The sequence below is a fragment of the Tachyglossus aculeatus genome, chromosome 8, assembly GCF_015852505.1.
Source record: "Tachyglossus aculeatus isolate mTacAcu1 chromosome 8, mTacAcu1.pri, whole genome shotgun sequence".
In the NCBI taxonomy this organism is placed as follows: domain Eukaryota; kingdom Metazoa; phylum Chordata; class Mammalia; order Monotremata; family Tachyglossidae; genus Tachyglossus; species Tachyglossus aculeatus.
Window position 1 is genome coordinate 36453918 of NC_052073.1, and position 22402 is coordinate 36476319.

The 22402-nt window shown below is 52.6% G+C and overlaps 1 protein-coding gene across 2 annotated transcripts in view; it reads left to right on the forward strand.

Moving 5' to 3' along the window:
* TM9SF4 (transmembrane 9 superfamily member 4) overlaps positions 1–20207 on the forward strand; it is a 53574-nt gene extending 33367 nt beyond the window's left edge. For both annotated transcript variants that reach the window (XM_038750550.1, XM_038750551.1), the window contains 9 exons: positions 118–250; positions 1886–1967; positions 5220–5295; positions 8278–8361; positions 11880–12055; positions 15419–15482; positions 15784–15903; positions 18065–18154; positions 20041–20207. In XM_038750550.1, coding sequence (XP_038606478.1) covers positions 118–250; positions 1886–1967; positions 5220–5295; positions 8278–8361; positions 11880–12055; positions 15419–15482; positions 15784–15903; positions 18065–18154; positions 20041–20190 — 975 coding nt within the window. In that variant the 3' untranslated portion in view covers positions 20191–20207. The remainder of the gene's footprint in view (positions 1–117; positions 251–1885; positions 1968–5219; positions 5296–8277; positions 8362–11879; positions 12056–15418; positions 15483–15783; positions 15904–18064; positions 18155–20040) is intronic.
* Positions 20208–22402: the final 2195 nt, after the last annotated feature.

Sequence of the window (22402 nt, forward strand, 5' to 3'; positions counted from 1 at the left end):
CCCTGGGATTGGAAGCCGCTTCTCCTTCCGTCGGGAAGGTCGGGGGCGGGTGGGGCTTGGGGGTCCCGCCCCCCCCCCCCCCCCCCAAGAGACGTGTCTGTCTTCCCGGGGCGACAGGAAGACACCATGGAGGAGTCGGGCTGGAAACTGGTGCACGGAGACGTCTTCCGGCCGCCCCGCTATCCGATGATCCTCAGCTCCCTCCTGGGCTCCGGGATCCAGCTCTTCTGCATGATCCTCATCGTCATCTGTGAGTGATGCCCGCCCTGGCTCATTCTCACCCGACGGTCGCCTCCGCCCGCCGGGCACTCCCACCCGCCATTCACTTCTCCTCTCCGGTCACTCCCGCCCCCTAATCACCTCCGCCCGCCGAGCACTCTGCTTGCCAATCGATTACCTCTGCCCGCCGGACATTCCCACCCGCCAATCACTTCTCCTCTCCATTCACTCCCACCCGCCATTCACCTCCACCTGCCGGACACTCTACCTGCCAATCACCTCTGCCCGCCGGGCATTCCCACCCGCCAGTCATTTCTCCTCTCCGGTCATTCCCACCCGCCAATCACCTCCACCCGCCGGGCACTCTACCTGCCAATCACCTCCACCCACCAGGCACTCTACCTGCCAATCACCTCTGCCCGCCAGGCACTCTACCAGCCAATCACCTCCACCTGCCGGGCATTCCCACCCACCAATCACTTCTCTCCAGTCACTCCCACCTGCCAATCACCTCCACCCACCAGGCACTCTACCTGCCAATCACCTCAGCCCGCCAGTCTACCTTCCAATCACCTCCACCCGCCGGGCACTCCCACCCGCCAATCACCTCCACCCGCCAGGCACTCTACCTGCCAATCACCTCTGCCCACCAGGCACTCTACCTGCCAATCACCTCTGCCTGCCGGGCAGTCCCACCCGCCAATCACTTCTCCTCTCCAGTCACTCCCACCCGCCAATCACCTCCACCCGCCGGGCACTCTACCTGCCAATCACCTCCACCCGCCAGGCCCTCCCAACCGCCAATCACTTTTCTCTGGTCACCCCTGCCCTCCAATCATCTCCACCCGCTGGGCACTCTACCTGCCAATCACGTCTGCCCGCCAGGCACCCTACCTGCCAATCACTTCTCCTCTCCGGTCACTCCTACCCGCCAATCACCTCCGCCCACCAGGCACTCTACCTGCCAATCACGTCTGCCCGCCAGGCACCCTACCTGCCAATCACTTCTCCTCTCCGGTCACTCCTACCCGCCAATCACCTCCGCCCGCCAGGCACTCTACCTGCCAATCACCTCCGCCCGCCGTTCACTCTACCTGCCCATCAACTCTGCCCGCCAGGCACTCTACCTGCCAATCACCTCTGCCCACCGGGCACTCCCACCCACCAATCACCTCCACCTGCCAGGCACTCTACCTGCCAATCACGTCTGCCCGCCAGGCACCCTACCTGCCAATCACTTCTCCTCTCCGGTCACTCCCACCCGCCAATCACCTCCGCCCGCCGGGCACTCTACCTGCCAATCACCTCCGCCCGCCGGGCACTCTACCTGCCCATCAACTCTGCCCACCAGGCACTCTACCTGCCAATCACCTCTACCCACCAGGCACTCCCGCCTGCCAATCTCCTCCACCTGAAGGTCCCTGCCACCCCCCAGCCACCTCCACCCGCCAGGCACCCCCCAGCCACCCCCAGAGGGGAGACCCTCCCCCAGGACCCCCCGGGGGTCCATCCCCACCCTCGGGGTGAGGCCCGACGGACCGACCCCCGCCCACCTCAAGGTGGTCCGGTGGTCGCCCTCCTTTCCGGGGGGGACGGAGCCCCGTCTTTTCACCCAGGGAGGGGTGGCACCCGCGACCCTTCAACAGCCCCCCGTGTCCGTCCGCAGTTGTGGCCATGTTGGGGATGCTGTCGCCCTCCAGCCGGGGGGCTCTGATGACCACAGCCTGCTTTCTCTTCATGTTCATGGGGTACGCACTTCCGGCTACGGGGCTCGGTGACAGTGGTGGTGGGCGGCGGGGAGCCTTTAATCCCTTTTTTTGGCGGGGAGGGGGCCTGATAGGAGACGATTCATAATAATAATGGCATTTATTAAGCGCTTACTATGTGCCAAGCCCTGTTCTGAGCGCTGGGGAGGTTACAACCTGATCACCTTGTATCCCCCCCAGCGCTTAGAACAGTGCTTGGCACATAGTAAGCGCTTAACAAATACCATTATAATATAATAATAATCAGGTTGTCCCACAGAGGGCTCACAGTCTTAATCCCCATTTTCCAGATGAGGGAACTGAGGCCCAGAGAAGTGAAGCGACTGACAAATACCGATATAATATAATATAATAATAATCAGGTTGTCCCACAGAGGGCTCACAGTCTTAATCCCCATTTTCCAGATGAGGGAACTGAGGCCCAGAGAAGTGAAGCGACTGACAAATACCATTATAATATAATATAATAATAATCAGGTTGTCCCACAGAGGGCTCACAGTCTTAATCCCCATTTCCCAGATGAGGGAACTGAGGCCCGGAGAAGTGAAGCGACTGGCCCAAAGTCACCCAGCTGGCAATTGGCGGAGCCGGGATTTGAACCCACGACCCCCGGCTCCAAAGCCCGGGCTCTTTCCACTGAGCCGCGCTGAATTGCTGATTCATCCACTCAGTTGTATTTGAGCGCCTACTGTGTGCGGAGCGCTGTAATAAACGCCTTCATTATTATTATTATTATTATTAAGTGGAAGCGGCAGGATTAGAACCCATGTCCCCTGGACTCGCAGGCACGTGTTTTCTTCCGTTAGGGCACGCGGCTTCTCAGATAGTATCGATTGATGGATATAGTAATAATAATGATGGCATTTATTGAGCGCTTACTATGTGCAAAGCACCGTTCTAAGCGCTGGGGAGGTTACAAGGAGATCGGGTTGTCCCACGGGGGGCTCACGGTCTTCATCCCCATTTTACAGATGGGGGAACTGAGGCCCAGTTTAAAAAGTGAAGTGACTCGCCCAAAGTCCCACAGCGGACAAGTGGCGGAGCCGGGATTTGAACTCATGACCTCCGACTCCAAAGCCCGGGCTCTTTCCGCTGAGCCACGCTGCTTCTGTATTGAGTGCTTACTGTGTGCAGGGCGCTGTACTAAGTGCTTGGGAAGGCATGGATAAGAAATGATTTAATTAATAATAAAAATTGCATTTATTAAGCGCTTACTATGTGCTAAGCGCTGGGAAGGTTACAAGGAGATCGGGTTGTCCCACGGGGGTGTGGGGGGGGGTGGGCTCACGGTCTTCATCTCCATTTTACAGACGGGAGAACTGAGGCCCAGCTTAAGAAGTGAAGTGACTCGCCCAAAGTCCCACAGCGGACAAGTGGCGGAGCCGGGATTTGAACCCATGACCTCCGACTCCAAATAATAATAATAATAATGGCATTTATTAAGCGCTTACTATGTGCAAAGCACTGTTCTAAGTGCTTGGGAAGGCATTGATAAGAAATGATTTAATTAATAACAAAAATGGCATTTATTAAGCGCTTACTATGTGCTAAGCGCTGGGGGGGTTACAAGGAGATCGGGTTGTCCCACGGGGGTGGGGGGGGGTGGGCTCACGGTCTTCATCTCCATTTTACAGACGGGAGAACTGAGGCCCAGCTTAAGAAGTGAAGTGACTCGCCCAAAGTCCCACAGCGGACAAGTGGCGGAGCCGGGATTTGAACCCATGACCTCCGACTCCAAATAATAATAATAATAATGGCATTTATTAAGCGCTTACTATGTGCAAAGCACTGTTCTAAGTGCTTGGGAAGGCATTGATAAGAAATGATTTAATTAATAATAAAAATGTCATTTATTAAGCGCTTACTATGTGCTAAGCGCTGGGGAGGTTACAAGGAGATCGGGTTGTCCCACGGGGGGCGCTCACGGTCTTCATCCCCATTTTACAGACGGGGGAACTGAGGCCCAGAGAAGTGAAGTGACTCGCCCAAAGCCCCACAGTGGACAAGTGGTGGAGCCGGGATTTGAACCCATGACCTCCGACTCCAAATAATAATAATAATAATGGCATTTATTAAGCACTTACTGTGTGCAAAGCACTGTTCTAAGTGCTTGGGAAGGCATTGATAAGAAATGATTTAATTAATAACAAAAATGGCATTTATTAAGCGCTTACTATGTGCTAAGCGCTGGGGAGGTTACAAGGAGATCGGGTTGTCCCACTGGGTGGGGGGGCTCACGGTCTTCATCCCCATTTTACAGATGGGGGAACTGAGGCCCAGAGAAGTGAAGTGACTCGCCCAAAGCCCCACAGCGGACAAGTGGCGGAGCCGGAATTTGAACCCATGACCTCCGACTCCAAATAATGATAATAATAATGGCATTTGTTAAGCGCTTACTATGTGCAAAGCACTGTTCTAAGTGCTTGGGAAGGCAATGATAAGAAATGATTTAATTAATAACAAAAATGGCATTTATTAAGCGCCTACTATGTGCTAAGCGCTGGGGAGGTTACAAGGAGATGGGGTTGTCCCACTGGGGGGGTGGGGGGGGCTCACGGTCTTCATCCCCATGTTACAGACGGGGGAACTGAGGCCCAGAGAAGTGAAGTGACTCGCCCAAAGTCCCACAGCGGACAAGTGGCGGAGCCGGAATTTGAACCCATGACCTCCGACTCCAAATAATGATAATAATAATGGCATTTTATTAAGCGCCTACTATGTGCAAAGCACTGTTCTAAGGGCTGGGGAGGCTACAAGGTGATCAGGTTGTCCCACGTGGGGCTCCCAGTCTTCATCCCCATTTTCCAGATGAGGGAACCGAGGCCCAGAGAAGTGAAGTGACTCGCCCAAAGTCGCACAGCTGACAGGTGGCGGAGCCGGGATTCGAACCCGTGACCTCCGACTCCAAAGCCCGGGCTCTTTCCGCTGAGCCACGCTGCTTCTCCCTCGAGGACGGGGATTGTATAGGCTTACTCTACTGGGTGCTCCCAAGCGCTCGGCCCGTAGTAGACGGTCGATCGTGTCTAGTCACTCTATTGGACTCTCCCGAGAGCTCAGCACAGCGCTCCGCTCAGAGTAGACCGGCCGCCCCCGGAGGGCAGGGGTCCCGGCTCTCCCCACTCCCCTAACCGTGCTCTCTCCGCGGGACCACCCACCCCCCCGCCCCCAAATCCCCCCCAGCCTCGCCCCGACCGGTCCGGGGGGGCCCGGGGGGGTCCCCACTTCTCTTCCAGAGTGTTTGGGGGCTTCTCGGCGGGGCGTCTCTACCGAACCCTAAAAGGCCATCGCTGGAAGAAAGGAGCGCTCTGCGTGAGTCGGGGCGGGGGGAAAGCGGGGCGGGGGCAGCCCATCGTATTTATTGAGCGTCTACCGTGTGCGGAGCACTGGACTGTTCTCACTGCTACTACTACTAACGGCTGTGGTATTTGTTAAGCGCTTAATAATAATCATGGCATTTGCCAAGTGCTTATTATGTGCCCGGCGCTGTAATAATAATGATGAAGGCGTTTATTAAGCGCTGATGATGTGCAGAGCGCTGTCCTAAGCGCTGGGGAGGTTACAAGGTGATCAGGTTGTCCCATGGGGGGCTCACAGTCTTCATCCCCATAATAATAATAATAATAATAATGACGGCATTTATTAAGCGCTTACGATGTGCAGAGCACTGTCCTAAGCGCTGGGGAGGTTACAGGGTGATCAGATTGTCCCATGGGGGGCTCTCAGTCTTAATCCCCATAATCATAATAATAATAATGACAGGATTTATTAAGGGCTTATGATGTGCAGAGCACTGTCCTAAGTGCTGGGGAGGTTACAAGGTGATCAGGTTGTCCCAGGGGGGGCTCACAGTCGTCATCCCCATAATAATAATGATGGCATTTATTAAGCGCTTACGATGTGCAGAGCACTGTCCTAAGCGCGGGGGAGGTTACAAGGTGATCAGGTTGTCCCATGGGGGCCTCACAGTCTTCATCCCCATAATAATAATAATAATAATATTGATGGCATTTATTAAGCGCTGACGATGTGCAGAGCGCTGTCCTAAGCGCTGGGGAGGTTACAAGGTGATCAGGTTGTCCCCATGGGGGGCTCACAGTCTTCATCCCCATAATAATAATAATATTGATGGCATTTATTAAGCGCTGACGATGTGCAGAGCGCTGTCCTAAGCGCTGGGGAGGTTACAAGGTGATCAGGTTGTCCCATGGGGGGCTCACAGTCTTCATCCCCGTAATAATAATAATAATGATGATGGCATTTATTAAGCGCTTACGATGTGCAGAGCGCTGTCCTAGGTGCTGGGGAGGTTACAAGGTGATCAGGTTGTCCCATGGGGGGCTCACAGTCTTCATCCCCATAATAATAATAATAACAATAATGATAATGATGGTATTTATTAAGCACTTACGATGTGCAGAGCACTGTCCTAAGCGCTGGGGAGGTTACAAGGTGATCAGGTTGTCCCATGGGGGGCTCACAGTCTTCATCCCCGTAATAATAATAATAATGATGATGGCATTTATTAAGCGCTTACGATGTGCAGAGCGCTGTCCTAGGTGCTGGGGAGGTTACAAGGTGATCAGGTTGTCCCATGGGGGGCTCACAGTCTTCATCCCCATAATAATGATAATAATAATAATAATAATAATGATAATAATAATAATGGCATTTATTAAGCGCTTATGATGTGCAGAGCGCTGTCCTAAGTGCTGGGGAGGTTACAAGGTGATCAGGTTGTCCCATGGGGGGGCTCACAGTCTTAATCCCCATAATAATAATAATAATGGCATTTATTAAGCACTTACAATGTGCAGAGCGCTGTCCTAAGCGCTGGGAAGGTTACAAGGTGATCAGGTTGTCCCATGGGGGTCTTACAGTCTTCATCCCCATAATAATAATAGTAATAATGATGATGGCATTTATTAAGCGCTTACGATGTGCAGAGCACTGTCCTAAGCGCTGGGGAGGTTACAAGGTGATCAGGTTGTCCCATGGGGGGCTCACAGTCTTAATCCCCATAATAATAATAATAATAATAGTAATGATGATGGCATTTATTAAGTGCTTACGATGTGCAGAGCGCTGTCCAAAGTGCTGGGGAGGTTACAAGGTGATCAGGTTGTCCTACGGCGGGCTCACAGTCTTAATCCCCATTTTACAGATGAGGTCACTGAGGCCCAGAGAAGTGAAGTGACTTGCCCAAAGTCACCCAGCTGACAGTTGGTGGAGCCGGGATTTGAACCCGTGACCTCTGACTCCAAAGCCCAGGCTCTTTCCACTGTGCCACGCTATACTAAGCAATGGAGTGGTGAGGTGGGGGGAATCCAGCAGCATGAGAAGCAGCGTGGCTCAGGGGAAAAGAGCCCGGGCTTTGGAGTCAGAGGTCATGGGTTCAAATCCCTGCTCCGCCAGTTGTCAGCTGGGTGACTCTGGGCAAGTCACTTCACTTCTCTGGGCCTCAGTTCCCTCATCTGGAAAGTGGGGATTAAGACTGTGAGCCTCCCGGGGGACAACCTGATCACCTTGTAACCTTCCCAGCGCTTAGAACAGTGCTTTGCACATAGTAAGCGCTTAACAAATGCCATAATAATGATGATAATAATAATAAATAATATTAGCAATGACATTAACATAATAATAACTATTATATTATAATATTATTGTAATAATTAATTACAATATTATAATTGTAATGTATGATGTAATGTATGATGTAATGTAATGTATTATATGTGGTGTTATGTGTAGTGTAATATATTAACATTATGATATAGTATTGTTAAAGTTATGCTATGATATGATATGTTATATTATAATGTTATTTTATTATATTGTAATGTAATTATAATGACAAATATTATTATCCAAGCAAATCGGGTTGGACACAGTCCCCTTCCCACGTGGGGCTCACGGTCTTCAGAAGCAGCGCGGCTTAGTGGGTAGAGCCCGGGTCCGAGGGTCGAAAGGTCCTGGGTTCTAATCCCGGCTCTTCCACTTGTCTGCTGCGTGGCCTTGGGCCAGTCGCTTCACTTCTCTGGGCCTCAGTTCCCTCGTCTGGAAAATGGGGGTGAAGGCCGGGAGCCCCACGTGGGACAACCTGATCACCTTGTATCTCCCCCAGCGCTTAGAACAGTGCTTGGCACATAGTAAGCGCTTCACAAATACTGAAATTGTTATTTTTACAGTCAGCCATGCGGCCGGGGCTGGGCCCGGGGGGCGATGGGGGGTGGTCCTCGGCCTCTGCTCCCCCCCCCCCCCCCCCCAACTGACCGCGCTCGCTCCCACCCGCAGACGGCCACGCTCTACCCCGGAGTCGTCTTCGGCATCTGCTTCGTCCTGAACTGTTTCATCTGGGGGAAGCATTCGTCCGGAGCCGTAAGTGGGAATGCCTCTCTTTAGGGTGTCGGGATTTTGTCCGGCGCTGTCTGTGTGCGAGGCACTGTACTAAGCACTGGGAGGTCGGGGGGGGGATTCGGGATAATTGGGTTGGACACAGCTCGGGGGGGGGGTCTCTCTCCCACTCTTCCTTCCTCTCCCTCTCTGTCTTCCTCCCTCTCCCTTTTTCTCTCCCCCTTTCCTCGCCTTCTCTCTCTCTCTCTCCCTCCCTGTTCCTCCCTCTCTTTGTCCCACTCCCTCTTTCTTCCTCCCTCTCTCTCCTTCCTCTCGCCCTTTCTCCGTCTCCCCTTCTCCCACCCTCTTCCTCTCTCTCCGTATGTCACTCTCTTCTCTCCCTCTTCCTCTCCCTGTCTTCCTCTCCTCCCTCCCTCTGTCCCTCTCTTCCCCCCCTTCCTCTCTCTTTCTCCCTATGTGTCTCTCTCTTCTCTTCCTCTCCCTTTCTTCCTCTCCTCTGTCCCTCTCTGTCCCTCTCTTCTCTCCCCTCTCTTCCTCTCCTTCTCTCTCTCTTCTTCACTCTCTCTGTGTCCCTCTCTTCTCTCCCTCTTCCCCCTCTTCCTCTCCCCTCTCTTTCTCTCTCTTCCTCAGTCTCTCTCTCTATGTCCCTCTCTTCTCTCCCTCTTCCTCTCCCCTCTCTTCCTCTCCTTCTCTCTTTCTTCCTCACTCTCCCTCTCTGTCCCTCTCTTCCTCTCCTTCTCTCTCTCTCTTCCTCACTCTCTCTCTCTCTGTCCCTCTCTTCTCTCCCTCTTCCTCTCCCCTCTCTTCCTCTCCTTCTCTCTCGCTTCCTCACTCGCTCTCTATGTCCCTCTCTTCTCTCCCTCTTCCTCTCCCTTCCTCTCCTTTCTTCCTCGCTCGCTCTCTACGTCCCTCTCTTCTCTCCCTCTTCCTCTCCCTCTCTCTCCCTCACTCTCTTTTTGTCCCTCTCTTCTCTCCCTGTCGTCCTCTCCCCTCTCTTCCTCTCCTCCATCCCTCTCCCTGTCCCTCTCTTCTCTCCCCTCCTCCTCTCCTCTCCCTCTTCCTCTCTCTCTGTCCCTCTCTTCTCTCCCTGTCTTCCTCTCCTTCTCCCTCTCTTCCTCTCCTCCTCCCTCCCTCTGTCCCTCTCTTCTCTCCCTTTTCCTTTCTGTCTTTTCCTTTCCCTCTCTCTGTCCTTCTCTTCTCTCCCACTCCCTCTCCCTTCTCTCTCTTCCCTTTTCCTCTCTCTGTCTCCCCCACTCCTTTGCTCATTCTGTCTCCCTCCCTCTCTCCCCACTCCTTCTCTCTCTTTCCCTCCCTCATCCGCTCTCTCCCTCTTCTTCTCCTTCATCCTCTCCCTTCCTCTCCCTCATCCTCTCTGTCTCCTTGTCTCCCCCCCCTTCCTCCCCTTCCATGTCTCTCTCCTCTCCCTCTCTCCCTCTTCTACTCTGTTTCCCTCCCTTATCCTCTCCACGTCGCGCTCTCCTTCTCTCCGTCTCCGTCTGGCTCTCCCCATCCCCGTCCCTTGTTCAGGGTTCAGATTCCTCCCGAGGTAGCAGCGACAGTAGCGGCATCGTTTAGGCCCCCCGTTCAAGCGCCCGGGGTCTGATTCATTCAGTCGTATTTATTGAGCGCTTACATGTGCAAAGCACTGTACTAAGCGCCTGATGTGGTCTGATGTGCCCCCTTCCCTGCCCCGCCCCCAAGGGCTGCCCCGCCTCCGGGAGGGGACAGATGCAGAAGGAACAGTGCTTTGCACATAGTAAGCGCTTAATAAATGCCATTTAAAAAAAAAAGGAAATATACGTATATATGTTTGTACATATTTATTACTCTATTTTACTCGTACATATTCTATTTATTTTTCGTTAATTTGTTTTGTTGTCCGTCTCCCCCTTCTAGACTGTGAGCCCACTGTTGGGTAGGGACTGTCTCTATATGTTGCCAGCTTGGACTTCTCAAGCGCTTAGTACAGTGCTCTGCACACAGTAAGCGCTCAATAAATACAATTGAATGAATTGAATGAAAGAGGAGGGCAGTCGGCATCAGAGCCGCCTCGTCTCTCCCTCCCTGCCATCCCAGCACTGCTGCGACCCCCGACCTTCCCCTCCTACTGGGAAGCAGAGTGGCTCAGTGGAAAGAGCCTGGGCTTTGGAGTCAGAGGTCATGGGTTCAAATTCCGGCTCCGCCAGTTGTCAGCTGGGTGACTTTGGGCGAGCCGCTTCACTTCTCTGGGCCTCAGTTCCCTCCTCTGTCAAATGGGGGTGAAGACTGTGAGCCCCCCGTGGGACAACCCGATCACCTTGTAACCTGCCCAGCGCTTAGAACAGTGCTTGGCACATAGTAAGCGCTTAACAAATGCCATCATTATTATTATTATTGTTATTATTCTCTGTGCTTCAGTTCCCTCATCTGTAAGATGGGGAGGAAGATTGAGCCCCTCGTAGGACAACCCAATCACCTTGGGACCTCCCCAGCGCTTAGGACAGTGCCCCGCACATAGTAAGCGCTTAACAAATGCCATCATTATTATTATTATTATTATTCTCTGTGCCTCCGTTCCCTTATCTGTAAAATGGGAAGACTGAGCCCCTCGTGGGACAACCCGATCACCTTGGGACCTCCCCAGCGCTTAGAACAGTGCTTGGCACATAGTAAGTGCTTAACAAATGCCATCATTATTATTATTATTATTCCCTGTGCTTCAGTTCCCTCATCTGTAAGATGGGGATGAAGACCGTGAGCCCCCGGTGGGACAACCCGATCACCTTGGGACCTCCCCAGCGCTTAGAACAGTGCCTGGCACATAGTAAACGCTTAATAAACGCCATCATTATTATTAGGAAAGGTCATGGGGGGCTTCAGGCTGCGCCAACCACCGCCCCGCCGCCCCAGCACCCTCCGGGGCGACCCCCGACCTTCCCTTCCTACCAAAGGTGGAGCGGACCGGACCCCCGCCAGCGCACCCCTCGGGGTGAGGGGCACAGTGGAAAGAGCCCGGACTTTGGAGCCCGAGGTCATGGGTTCGAATTCCGGCTCCACCACGTGTCTGCTGTGTGACCTTGGGCAAGTCACTCCATCATCATCATCGCCAATCGTATTTATTGAGCGCTCACTGCGTGCAGAGCACTGGACTAAGCGCTTGGGAAGTCCAAGTTGGCAACATAGGGAGACGGTCCCGACCCAACAGTGGGCTCACAGTCTAAAACCGAGCCTCGGTTCCCTCATCTGGAAAATGGGAATCATCATCACCGATCGTGTTTATTGAGCGCTTACTATGTGCAGGGCACTGTACTAAGCGCTTGGGAAGTGCAGATTGGCAACATATAGAGACAGTCCCTACCCAACAGTGGGCTCACAGTCTGAAAGGAATGAAGACTGTGAGCCCCCCGGGGGACAACCTGATCACCTTGTATCCCCCCCCCAGCGCTTGGAACAGTGCTTGGCACATAGTAAGCGCTTAACAAATGCCATTATTATTATTATTATTATTATTATTATTATTATTATTATTATTATTATTATTATTATTTTTCCCTCCGTGGCAGGTTCCCTTCCCCACCCTGGCTGCCCTGCTGTGCATGTGGTTCGGGATCTCGCTGCCCCTGGTCTACCTCGGCTACTACTTCGGCTTCCGGAAGCAGCCCTACGACAATCCGGTCCGCACCAACCAGATCCCGCGCCAGATCCCGGAGCAGAGGTGGTACATGAACAGACTCGTCGGGTGAGTCCGCCCGGCCGCGCCGCGCGGGAGGTTTCGTTCGTTTTTTTCATTCAATCATATTTACTGAGCGCTTACTTCATTCATTCATTCAATCATATTTATTGAGCGCTTCCTGTGTGCAGAGCACTGGGCTAAGCGCTTGGGAAGTCCAAGTTGGCAACACATAGCGACGGTCCCGACCCAACAGCGGGCTCACGGTCTAGAAGGGGGAGACAGACGTGGAAACCTGGCCCGGAAACCGCGTGGGTAGAGAAACCAGACATGGCGGGACAGTTCGTTCGTTCAGTCGTATTTATTGAGCGCTTACTGTGTGCAGAGCACTGGGCTAAGCGCTTGGGAAGTCCAAGAAAATTCATTCATTCATTCAGTCGTATTGATTGAGCGCTTACTGTGTGCAGGGCACTGGACTAAGCACCTGGGAAGTCCAAGAAAATTCATTCATTCATTGTCGTATTTATTGAGCGCTTACTGTGTGCAGAGCACTGGAATAAGCGCCTGGGAAGTACAAGAAAATTCATTCACTCATTCAGTGGTATTTATTAAGTGCTTACACTGTGTGCAGAGCCCTGGACTAAGTGCTTGGGAAGGACAAGAACATTCATTCATTCATTCATTCGTATTTATTGAGCGCTTACTGTGTGCAGAGCATTGGACTAAGCACTTGGGAAGTGCAAGAAAATTCATTCATTCATTCAGTTGTATTTATTGAGCGCTTACTGTGTGCAGAGCACTGGACTAAGCGCTTGGGAAGTACAGGAAAATTCATTCATTCATTCATTGTTGTATTAATTGAGCGCTTACTGTGTGCAGAGCACTGGACTAAGCGCTTGGGAAGGACAAGAAAATTCATTCATTCATTGTCATATTTATTGAGCGCTTACTGTGTGCAGAGCACTGGCCTAAGTGCTTGGGAAGTCCAAGAAAATTCATTCATTCATTGTCGTATTTATTGAGCACTTACTGTGTGCAGAGCACTGGACTAAGCGCTTGGGAAGTCCAAGAAAATTCATTCATTCATTGTCGTATTTATTGAGTGCTTACTGTGTGCAAAGCACTGGACTAAGCGCTTGGGAAGGACAAGAAAATTCATTCATTCATTCATTCAGTCGTATTTATTGAGCGCTTACTGTGTGCAGAGCACTGGACTAAGCGCTTGGGAAGTCCAAGTCGGCAACATCTAGAGACGGTCCCTACCCGACAGTGGGCTCACAGTCTAGAAGGGGGAGACAGGGAACAAAACCAAACATATTAACAAAATAAAATAAATAGAATAAATATGTACAAATAAAATAAATCAATAGAGTACTAAATCCGTACAAGCATATATACATATATACAGCTGCTGTGGGGAGGGGAAGGAGGTAAGGCGGGGGGGATGGAGAGGGGGAGAGGAAGGAGGGGGCTCAGTATAGGAAGGCCTCCTGGAGGAGGTGAGCTCTCAGTAGGGCTTTGAAAATCTCACTGGTATCGTTGGCTTCTTGTTAATAATAATAATAATAGTATTTGTTAAGCGCTCACTATGTGCCAAGCACTGTTCCAAGCACTAGGACAGTGCAAGGTGATCAGGTTGTCCCCCTGGGGGCTCACAGCCTTCATCCCCATTTTCCAGATAATAATAATGATGGCATTTGTTAAGCGCTTACTATGTGCCAAGCACTGTTCTAAGCGCTGGGGAGGTTACAAGGTGGCCAGGTTGTCCCACGGGGGGCTCGCAGTCTTCATCCCCATTTAAAGCGCCCACTGTGTGCAAAGCACACTGAGAGCCCCCCGTGGGACAACCTGATCACCATGTATCTCCCCCAGCGCTTAGAACAGTGCCTTGCACATAGTAAGCGCTTAACAAATGCCAACGTCAAATCCCGGCCCCGCCAGTTGTCAGCTGTGTGACTTTGGGCACGTCACTTCACTTCTCTGGGCCTCAGTTACCTCATCTGTAAAAATGGGGATGAAGATTGTGAGCTCCCCATGGGGCAACCTGATCAACTTGTAACCTCCCCAGTGCTTAGAACAGTGCTTTGCACATAGTAAGCGCTTAATAAAATGCCAACGTCAAATCCCGGCCCCGCCATTTGTCAGCTGTGTGACTTTGGGCAAGTCACTTCTCTGGGCCTCAGTGACCTCATCTGGAAAATGGGAATGAAAACTGTGAGCCCCCCGTGGGACAACCCGATCACCTTGTAACCTCCCCAGCGCTTAGAACAGTGCTTTGCACATAGTAAGCGCTTAACAAATGCCAACGTCAAATCCCGGCCCCGCTAATTGTCAGCTGTGTGACTTTGGGCACGTCACTTCACTTCTCTGGGCCTCAGTGACCTCATCTGGAAAATGAGGATGAAGATTGTGAGCTCCCCATGGGGCAACCCGATCAACTTGTAACCTCCCCAGCGCTTAGAACAGTGCTTGGCACATAGTAAGCACTTAACAAATGCCATCCCGGCCCCACCAATTGTCAGCTGTGTGACTTTGGGCAAGTCACTTCTCTGTGCCTCAGTGACCTCATCTGGAAAATGAGGATGAAGATTGTGAGCCCCCCCGTCTGACAACCCGATCACCTTGTAACCTCCCCAGCGCTTAGAACGGTGCTTCGCACATAGTAAGCGCTTAACTTAACATCTCCGTTCCTCAGTTCCCTCATCTGTAAAATGGGGATTAAAACCGTGAGCCCCCCGTGGGACAACTTGATCACCTTGTAACCTCCCCAGTGCTTAGAACGGTGCTTTACACATAGTAAATGCTTAACAAATATCATTATTATTATCTTTTAGACTGTGTGCCCACTGTTGGGTAGGGACCGTCTCTAGATGTTGCCAACTTGGACTTCCCAAGCGTTTAGTGCAGTGCACTGCACACAGTAAGCGCTCAATAAATACGATTGAGTGAACGAATGAATTTTATTTGTACATATTCTATTTATTTTGTTAATATGTTTTGTTCTCTGTCTCCCCCTTCTAGACTGTGAGCCCGCTGTTGGGTAGGGACTGTCTCTATATGTTGCCAACTTGTACTTCCCAGGCGCTTAGTGCTGTGCACACAGTAAGCGCTCGATAAATACGATTGATGATGTTGGGTAGGGACTGTCTCTATGCATTGCCAACTTGTACTTCCCAAGCGCTTAGTCCAGTGCTCTGCGCACAGTAAGCGCTCGATAAATACGATTGATGATGTTGGGTAGCGACTGTCTCTATACGTTGCCAACTTGTACTTCCCAAGCGCTTAGTCCAGTGCTCTGCACACAGTAAGCGCTCAATAAATACGAGTGATTGATTAACAAATACCATTATTATTATTATTATTAAAGTACTGGGGCAAACGTGGAGGGTGGGGGAAGCGGCAGGTGGGCTGAGCCCACCCCCTCTCCCACAGGGTCCTCATGGCCGGGATTCTGCCCTTCGGAGCCATGTTCATTGAACTCTTCTTCATCTTCAGCGTAAGCCTCTGCGCCCCCCAAATCCCCGTCCCGGGGTGGTGGTCCTCGGGCCCGTCTCCCCCAGCCCCCCGGGATGGGGCGGACCGCACGCTTCCTCGGCCCCGGGGCTGGAGGGGACGCCCCCCAATTAGGGGTTGGGGTTCGGGGGGCCTCGGGAATGGGGAGGACCCCAACGGGATGGCTGGGAGGAACGCCGCCGGCGGAGGCTGGGGGGCGGGAAGTGGGGGAGACGACCCCGGGGGCGCGGAGAGGGTGGTCACGCCGCCCCTCGGGGCCCGGCACGGGGGGCATCCATCCGCAGGCCATCTGGGAGAACCAGTTCTACTACCTGTTCGGCTTCCTGTTCCTGGTGTTCCTCATCTTGGTGGTGTCCTGCTCCCAGATCAGCATCGTCATGGTCTACTTCCAGCTCTGTGCCGAGGTGAGGGCTGGGGGGGGGGGCGCCAATCAATCAATCAATCGTATTTATTGAGCGCTTACTGTGTGCAGAGCACTGGACTGAGCGCCTGGGAAGTCCAAGTCGGCAACATCGAGAGACGGTCCCTACCCAACAGCCGGCTCACAGGCTAGAAGACTGTGTAGGGGGCCACCCTACTAGACTAGAGTCTAGCATCATCATCATCAATCATTATCAATCAATCATCATCATTATTGAGCGCTTACTGTGTGCAGAGCACTGGACTAAGCGCTTGGGAAGTCCAAGTTGGCAACATCTAGAGACGGTCCCTACCCAACAGTGGGCTCACAGTCTAAAAGGGGGAGACAGAGAACAAAACCAAACATACTAACAAAATAAAAGAAATAGAATAGATATGTACAAGTAAAATAAATAGAGTAATAAATCTGTACAAACATATATCCATATATCCAGGTGCTGTGGGGAAGGGAAGGAGGTAAGATGGGGGGATGGAGAGGGGGAGGAGGGGGAGAGGAAGGAAGGGGCTCAGTCTGGGAAGGCCTCCTGGAGGAGGTGAGCTCTCAGCAGGGCCTTGAAGTCTAGAAGACGACTGTGTAGGGGGCCACCCCTACCCCAGAGAAGCTGCGTGGCTCAGTGGAAAGAGCCCGGGCTTTGGAGTCAGAGGTCGGGGGTTCAAATCCCGGCTCCGCCACTTGTCGGCTGGGTGACCTTGGGCCAGTCGCTTCACGCCTCTGGGCCTCAGTGACCTCATCCGGAAAACGGGGATTAAGACCGTGAGCCCCCGCCCCATGGGACAACCCGATCACCTTGCATTCATTCATTCATTCAGTCGTATTTATTGAGCGCTTACTGTGTGCAGAGCACTGGCCTAAGCGCTTGGGAAGTCCAAGTCGGCAACATCGAGAGACGGTCCCTACCCGACAGCGGGCTCACAGTCTAGAAGGGGGGGGACAGAGAACAAAACCAAACATATTAACAAAATAAAATAAGTAGAATAAATATGTACAAGTAAAATAAATAGAGTAATAAATACGTACAAACCTCCCCAGCGCTTAGAACGGTGCTTTGCACGTAGTAAGTGCTTCATAAAGGCCATCATTAGTATTCATTCATTCAACCGTGTTTATCGAGCGCCTACTGAGCCCACTGTTGGGTAGGGACCGTCTCTATATGTTGCCAACTTGGACTTCCCAAGCGCTTAGTCCAGTGCTCTGCACACAGTAAGCACTCAATAAATACGATTGATGATATAATGAATGAATAAATAAATATAGTAATATTATAATAGTATTATGATATCTAGTTTATATTATAATATAATTATTATAACTGATATAATAATGATGTAGTTATTATTATTACATCCTTGGGGAGACACACACACACCCCCCACCAAGCACTCTCCCCTAATATAATAATGAATAAATAATTATATTATAATAGTATAATTATAATATAATATGTAGTTTATATTATAATATAATTGTTATATTATAACTGATATAATAATGTAGTGGTTGTTATTATTACATCCTTGGGGAGGACCCCTTCCCCCCCCGCCCCCGGCACTCTCCCCATCCCGGGAGAGCGAGGGGTAGCATCACCTCCACCGGAAACGCCTCCGGCCTGGGGGATCATCATCAATCGTATTTATTGATCGCTTACCATGTGCAGAGCACTGTACTAAGCGCTTGGGAAGTACAAATTGGCAACATATAGAGACAGTCCCCACCCAACAGTGGGCTCACAGTCTGGGTTTTTTGGCGGGGCGGGGGGCGTCCTCTAGACTGTCCTGCCCCGTTTATCCCCCCCGGTGCCCACCTCCATCATTTATTTCTTTCTGTTCCTCTCCGTCCCCCCCCTCTAGACCGTCAGCTCCCTGCGGGCGGGGATCCCTGTCTGCCAACTTGGTGGGATTCTCCGCTCCCCGGGGGCTCAGTGCGGCGCTTGGGACACGGGGAGCGCTCAATAAATCCCACCGATGGACTTTTAGCGACGTCCATCTCCCCTCCGCCCCAACCCCCCCACCCCCCAGACCGTCAGCTCCTTACGGGCAGGGGCCGCGTCCGCTCTGTGGGGCCGCCGGACCCTGCCGAGCGCCCGGTCCAGCGGCCCGCGCGCAGGAAGCGCTCAATAAGTAGCACTGATTACTTGCTGGATGCAGGATTACCGCTGGTGGTGGAGGATATTCCTCGTCTCCGGGGGCTCGGCCTTCTACGTCCTGATTTACGCCGTCTTCTACTTCGTCAATAAGGTAATAGTCATTCATTCATTCATTCAGCCGTATTTACTGAGCGCTTACTGGGTGCAGAGCGCTGTACTAAGCGCTTGGGAAGTACAAGTCGGCGACATATAGAGGCGGTCCCCACCCGACAGCGGGCTCACAGTCTAGAAGGGGGAGACAGAGAACAAAACAAAACATGCGGCCAGGCGTCAAGTCGTCAGAATAAATGGAAATAAAGCTAGATGCGCATCATTAACAAAACAGAGAAGCAGCGTGGCTCAGTGGAAAGAGCCCGGGCTTCGGAGTCAGAGGTCGTGGGTTCAAATCCCGGCTCCGCCACTTGTCAGCTGGGTGACTTTGGGCCAGTCACTTCACTTCTCTGGGCCTCGGTCACCTCAACTGTGAAATGGGGATTGAGACCGTGAGCCCTCCGTGGGACAGCCTGATCACCTTGTAGCGTGGCTCAGTGGAAAGAGCCCGGGCTTTGGAGTCAGAGGTCGTGGGTTCAAAATCCCGGCTCCGCCAGTTGTCGGCTGGGTGACTTTGGGCGAGTCGCTTCACTTCTCTGGGCCTCGGTTCCCTCATCTGGAAAATGGGGATTAAAACTGGGAGCCCCCCGAGGGACAACCTGATCACCTTGTAACCTCCCCAGCGCTTAGAACAGTGCTTTGCACGTAGTAAGCGCTTAATAAAATGCCATTATTATTATTATATTATTGTAACCTCCTCATCTGTAAAATGGGGATTAAAACTGTGAGCCCCCCGAGGGACAACCTGATCACCTTGTAACCTCCCCAGCGCTTAGAACAGTGCTTTGTACATAGTAAGCGCTTAATAAAATGCCGTTATTATTATTATATTATTGTAACCTCCCCAGCGCTTAGAACAGTGCGTTGCACATAGTAAGCGCTTAATAAATGCCATCATTATTATTATCAATCAGTCGTATTTATTGAGTGCTTACTGTGTGCAGAACACTGTACCAAGCACTTGGGAAGTACAAGATCATCATCATCATCATCAATCGTATTTATTGAGCGCTTACTATGTGCAGAGCACTGTACTAAGCGCTTGGGAAGTACAAATTGGCAACACAACACAAGATGGCAACATATAGAGACAGTCCCTACCCAACAGTGGGCCCACAGTCTAAAAGGGGGAGACGGAGAACAAAACCAAACATACTAACAAAATAAAATAAGTAGAATAGATATGTACAAATAATGTGTATATTATTAAAATAGAGTATTAAATGTGGACAAGTAAAATAGAGTAATAAATCTGTACAAACAGGTGCTGTGGGGAGGGGAAGGAGGTAGGGCGGGGGGGATGGAGAGGAAAAAGGGGGCTCAGTCTGGGATAATAATAATAATAATGATGGCATTTATTAAGCGCTTACTATGTGCAAAGCACTGTTCTAAGCGCTGGGGAGGTTACAGTAATATAATAATAATAATGGCATTTTATTAAGCGCTTACTACGTGCAAAGCACTGTTCTAAGCGCTGGGGAGGTTACAAGGTGATCAGGTTGTCCCTCGGGGGGCTCACAGTTTTAATCCCCATTTTCCAGATGAGGGAACGGAGGCCCAGAGAAGTGAAGCGACTCGCCCAAAGTCACCCAGCTGACAATCGCGCTTACTGTATAACGACGATGGCTCTCGTTAAGCGCGTCCTACGAGCCAGGTGCCGTTCTAAGCGCCGGGGAGGTTACGGGGTGATCAGGGGGTCCCACGGGGGGCTCACGGTTTGAATCCCAGATGAGGGAACCGAGGCCGCCCAGGGTCACGTAGCAGATAAGCGGCGGAGCCGGGATTGGCACTCGTGACCCTTGACTCCGGGGGCAGCGGGGAGGGCGAGGGGGTCGTCCCGAGGCCGGGGGCGGCCGGTGACCTCCCCCGTCGTCCCCCCCCCCGCAGCTGGACATCGTGGAGTTCGTCCCGTCCTTGCTGTACTTCGGCTACACGGCCCTCATGGTCCTCTCCTTCTGGCTCCTCACGGGCACGGTGGGCTTCTACGCGGCCTACGTCTTCGTCCGCAAGATCTACGGAGCCGTCAAGATAGACTGAGGCCCGGTTGGCGGGGGCCGGGGGGGGGACGGACCGCGCCTTCCGACCCCCTCCCCGCTTTTCCTTCCCTCCCCCGGGACGGGATTTCCGGCCGCCCGGATCTCTCCGGACGGAAATCCCGCGTTTTAACGCTGCCCTCGACTCGCGGAGGGCGCGGGTTCGGAGGGGTGGCAGCGGGCTCCGCCGGTTGACCTCTGACCCCTCCTCCGGAGCCCGGCCTCCGTCCGCGTCCCCCCTTCCTCGCCCCCCGCCCCAAAACTGCCTTGGCTGGAGGAGGGGGTGGCGAGGGAGCCCCACCTCGGCCTCAGTGGTAGGTGGGAAATGGGTAGAGGGGGGACAGAGATTTCCCCGCCACGTACACACACAAACAGTCGGGGTGATGGGTGCATTTTGGGGGCGTCCGCCGAGCGAGGCCCACCGGGAGCCCCCTCCCTCGGGGTCCGGGGGAGGCCGCGCCGGGCGAGGAGAAGGTGGGCATCGCTCACCGGGGAGAGGCGAGGAGCGGGACTGCCCTCCGGTTTCTCCCGGAATGCCCCCTTTCCCGCTCCCAAAAGGCGGCCCCCCACCTTCCTCGTGGCCCGGGAAGCCTCCATCTCCTCCCGCCTGCTCCTCGCCGGCCCCAATTTCGGGAGGCGGCGCGGAGGCGTGACACCCTCCCCACGGAGCGGGGTCCCTCCGCCCCCGCACCAAGACCCCCGACCGTCCTTCCCGACGAGCCAGCCCTCCCCGGCCCCCCAAAACGCCAAAGCCGTGTCCCCCCCCCCCCCCCCCCGGCCCCGAGAATCAGCTGGGGACGGGGAAGGCGATTCTTAACCGAGATTTGGAAGATTGAATCCGCTCAGAACCTTGGGATCGTTTCTCTCCCGAAGAGACGCTTTTTGGAGGTGAACTCAGCCATCAGATGGATCTTTTTTTTTTTTAATTAACGTGTGTATCCTTGGGTTGTAAATAAATACGCCATAGTCCGGTTGTTCTGTTGGGTGGTAAGTAGGCACGGTGTTTCATTTTGTATTCAGGCGGGGCCTAGCGGGTAGAGCCGGGGCCCGCGAGTCACAAGGACTGTCGGGTGACCTTGGGTCGGTCACTTCCCTTGCCTGTGCCTCGGTTCCCTCATCTTCTAGACCGTGAGCCCACTGTTGGGTAGGGACTGTCTCTATATGTTGCCAACTTGGACTTCCCAAGCGCTTAGTACAGTGCTCTGCACACAGTAAGCGCTCAATAAATACGATGATGATGAGTCACAAGGACCGTCGGGTGACCTTGGGCCGGTCACTTCCCTTCCCTGTGCCTCGGTTCCCTCATCTTCTAGACCGTGAGCCCACTGTTGGGTAGGGACTGTCTCTATATGTTGCCAACTTGGACTTCCCAAGCGCTTAGTACAGTGCTTTGCACACAGTAAGCGCTCAGTAAATACGATTGATTGATTCGGAAACGGGGGGTTACGAGCGTGAACCCCTGGGGGACAGGGACCGTGTCCAACCTGATGAGCTCGTGTCTACCCCAGCGCTTTGTAATAATAATAACTTTTGGTAAGCGCTTACTATGTGCAAAGTACTGTTCTAAGCATTGGGGAGGATACAAGGTGAGCGGATTGTCCCATGGAGGGCACTCATAGTCTTAATCCCCATTTTACAGATGAGGGAACTGAGGCCCAGAGAAGTGAAGCGACTTGCCCAAAGTCACATAGCTGACAGTGTGACTTTGTACAGTGCTTGACAAGTACCATAATTATCATTCATTCATTCATTCAGTGGTATTTACTGAGCACTTATTGTGTGAGGAGCACTGTACTAAGCGCTTGGGAAGTACAAGTTGGCAACATAGAGACGGGCCCTACCCAACAACGGCCTCACAGTAATAATAATGACGGTATTTGTTAAGCGCTTACTGCGTGTCGAGGACTGTTCTAAGCGCCGGGGAAGATACAGGGTGATCAGGTTGTCCCCCATGGGGCTCACGGTCTCTGTCCCCATTTTACAGATGAGGCCACTGAGGCCCAGGGAAGTGAAGTGACTGGCCCAAACTCACCCAGCTGACATAGACGATGGAGGTTCTCCTGTCTCTCCAGCTACTGGTTCTCCGTCTCTTTCGGGGCCTCCTCCTCTTCCTGGGAGTCCCTCAGGACTCGGTCCTGGGACCCCTTCTCCGTCTAGGGAAGCAGCACAGCTCAGTGGAAAGAGCCCGGTCTTTGGAGTCAGAGGTCACGGGTTCA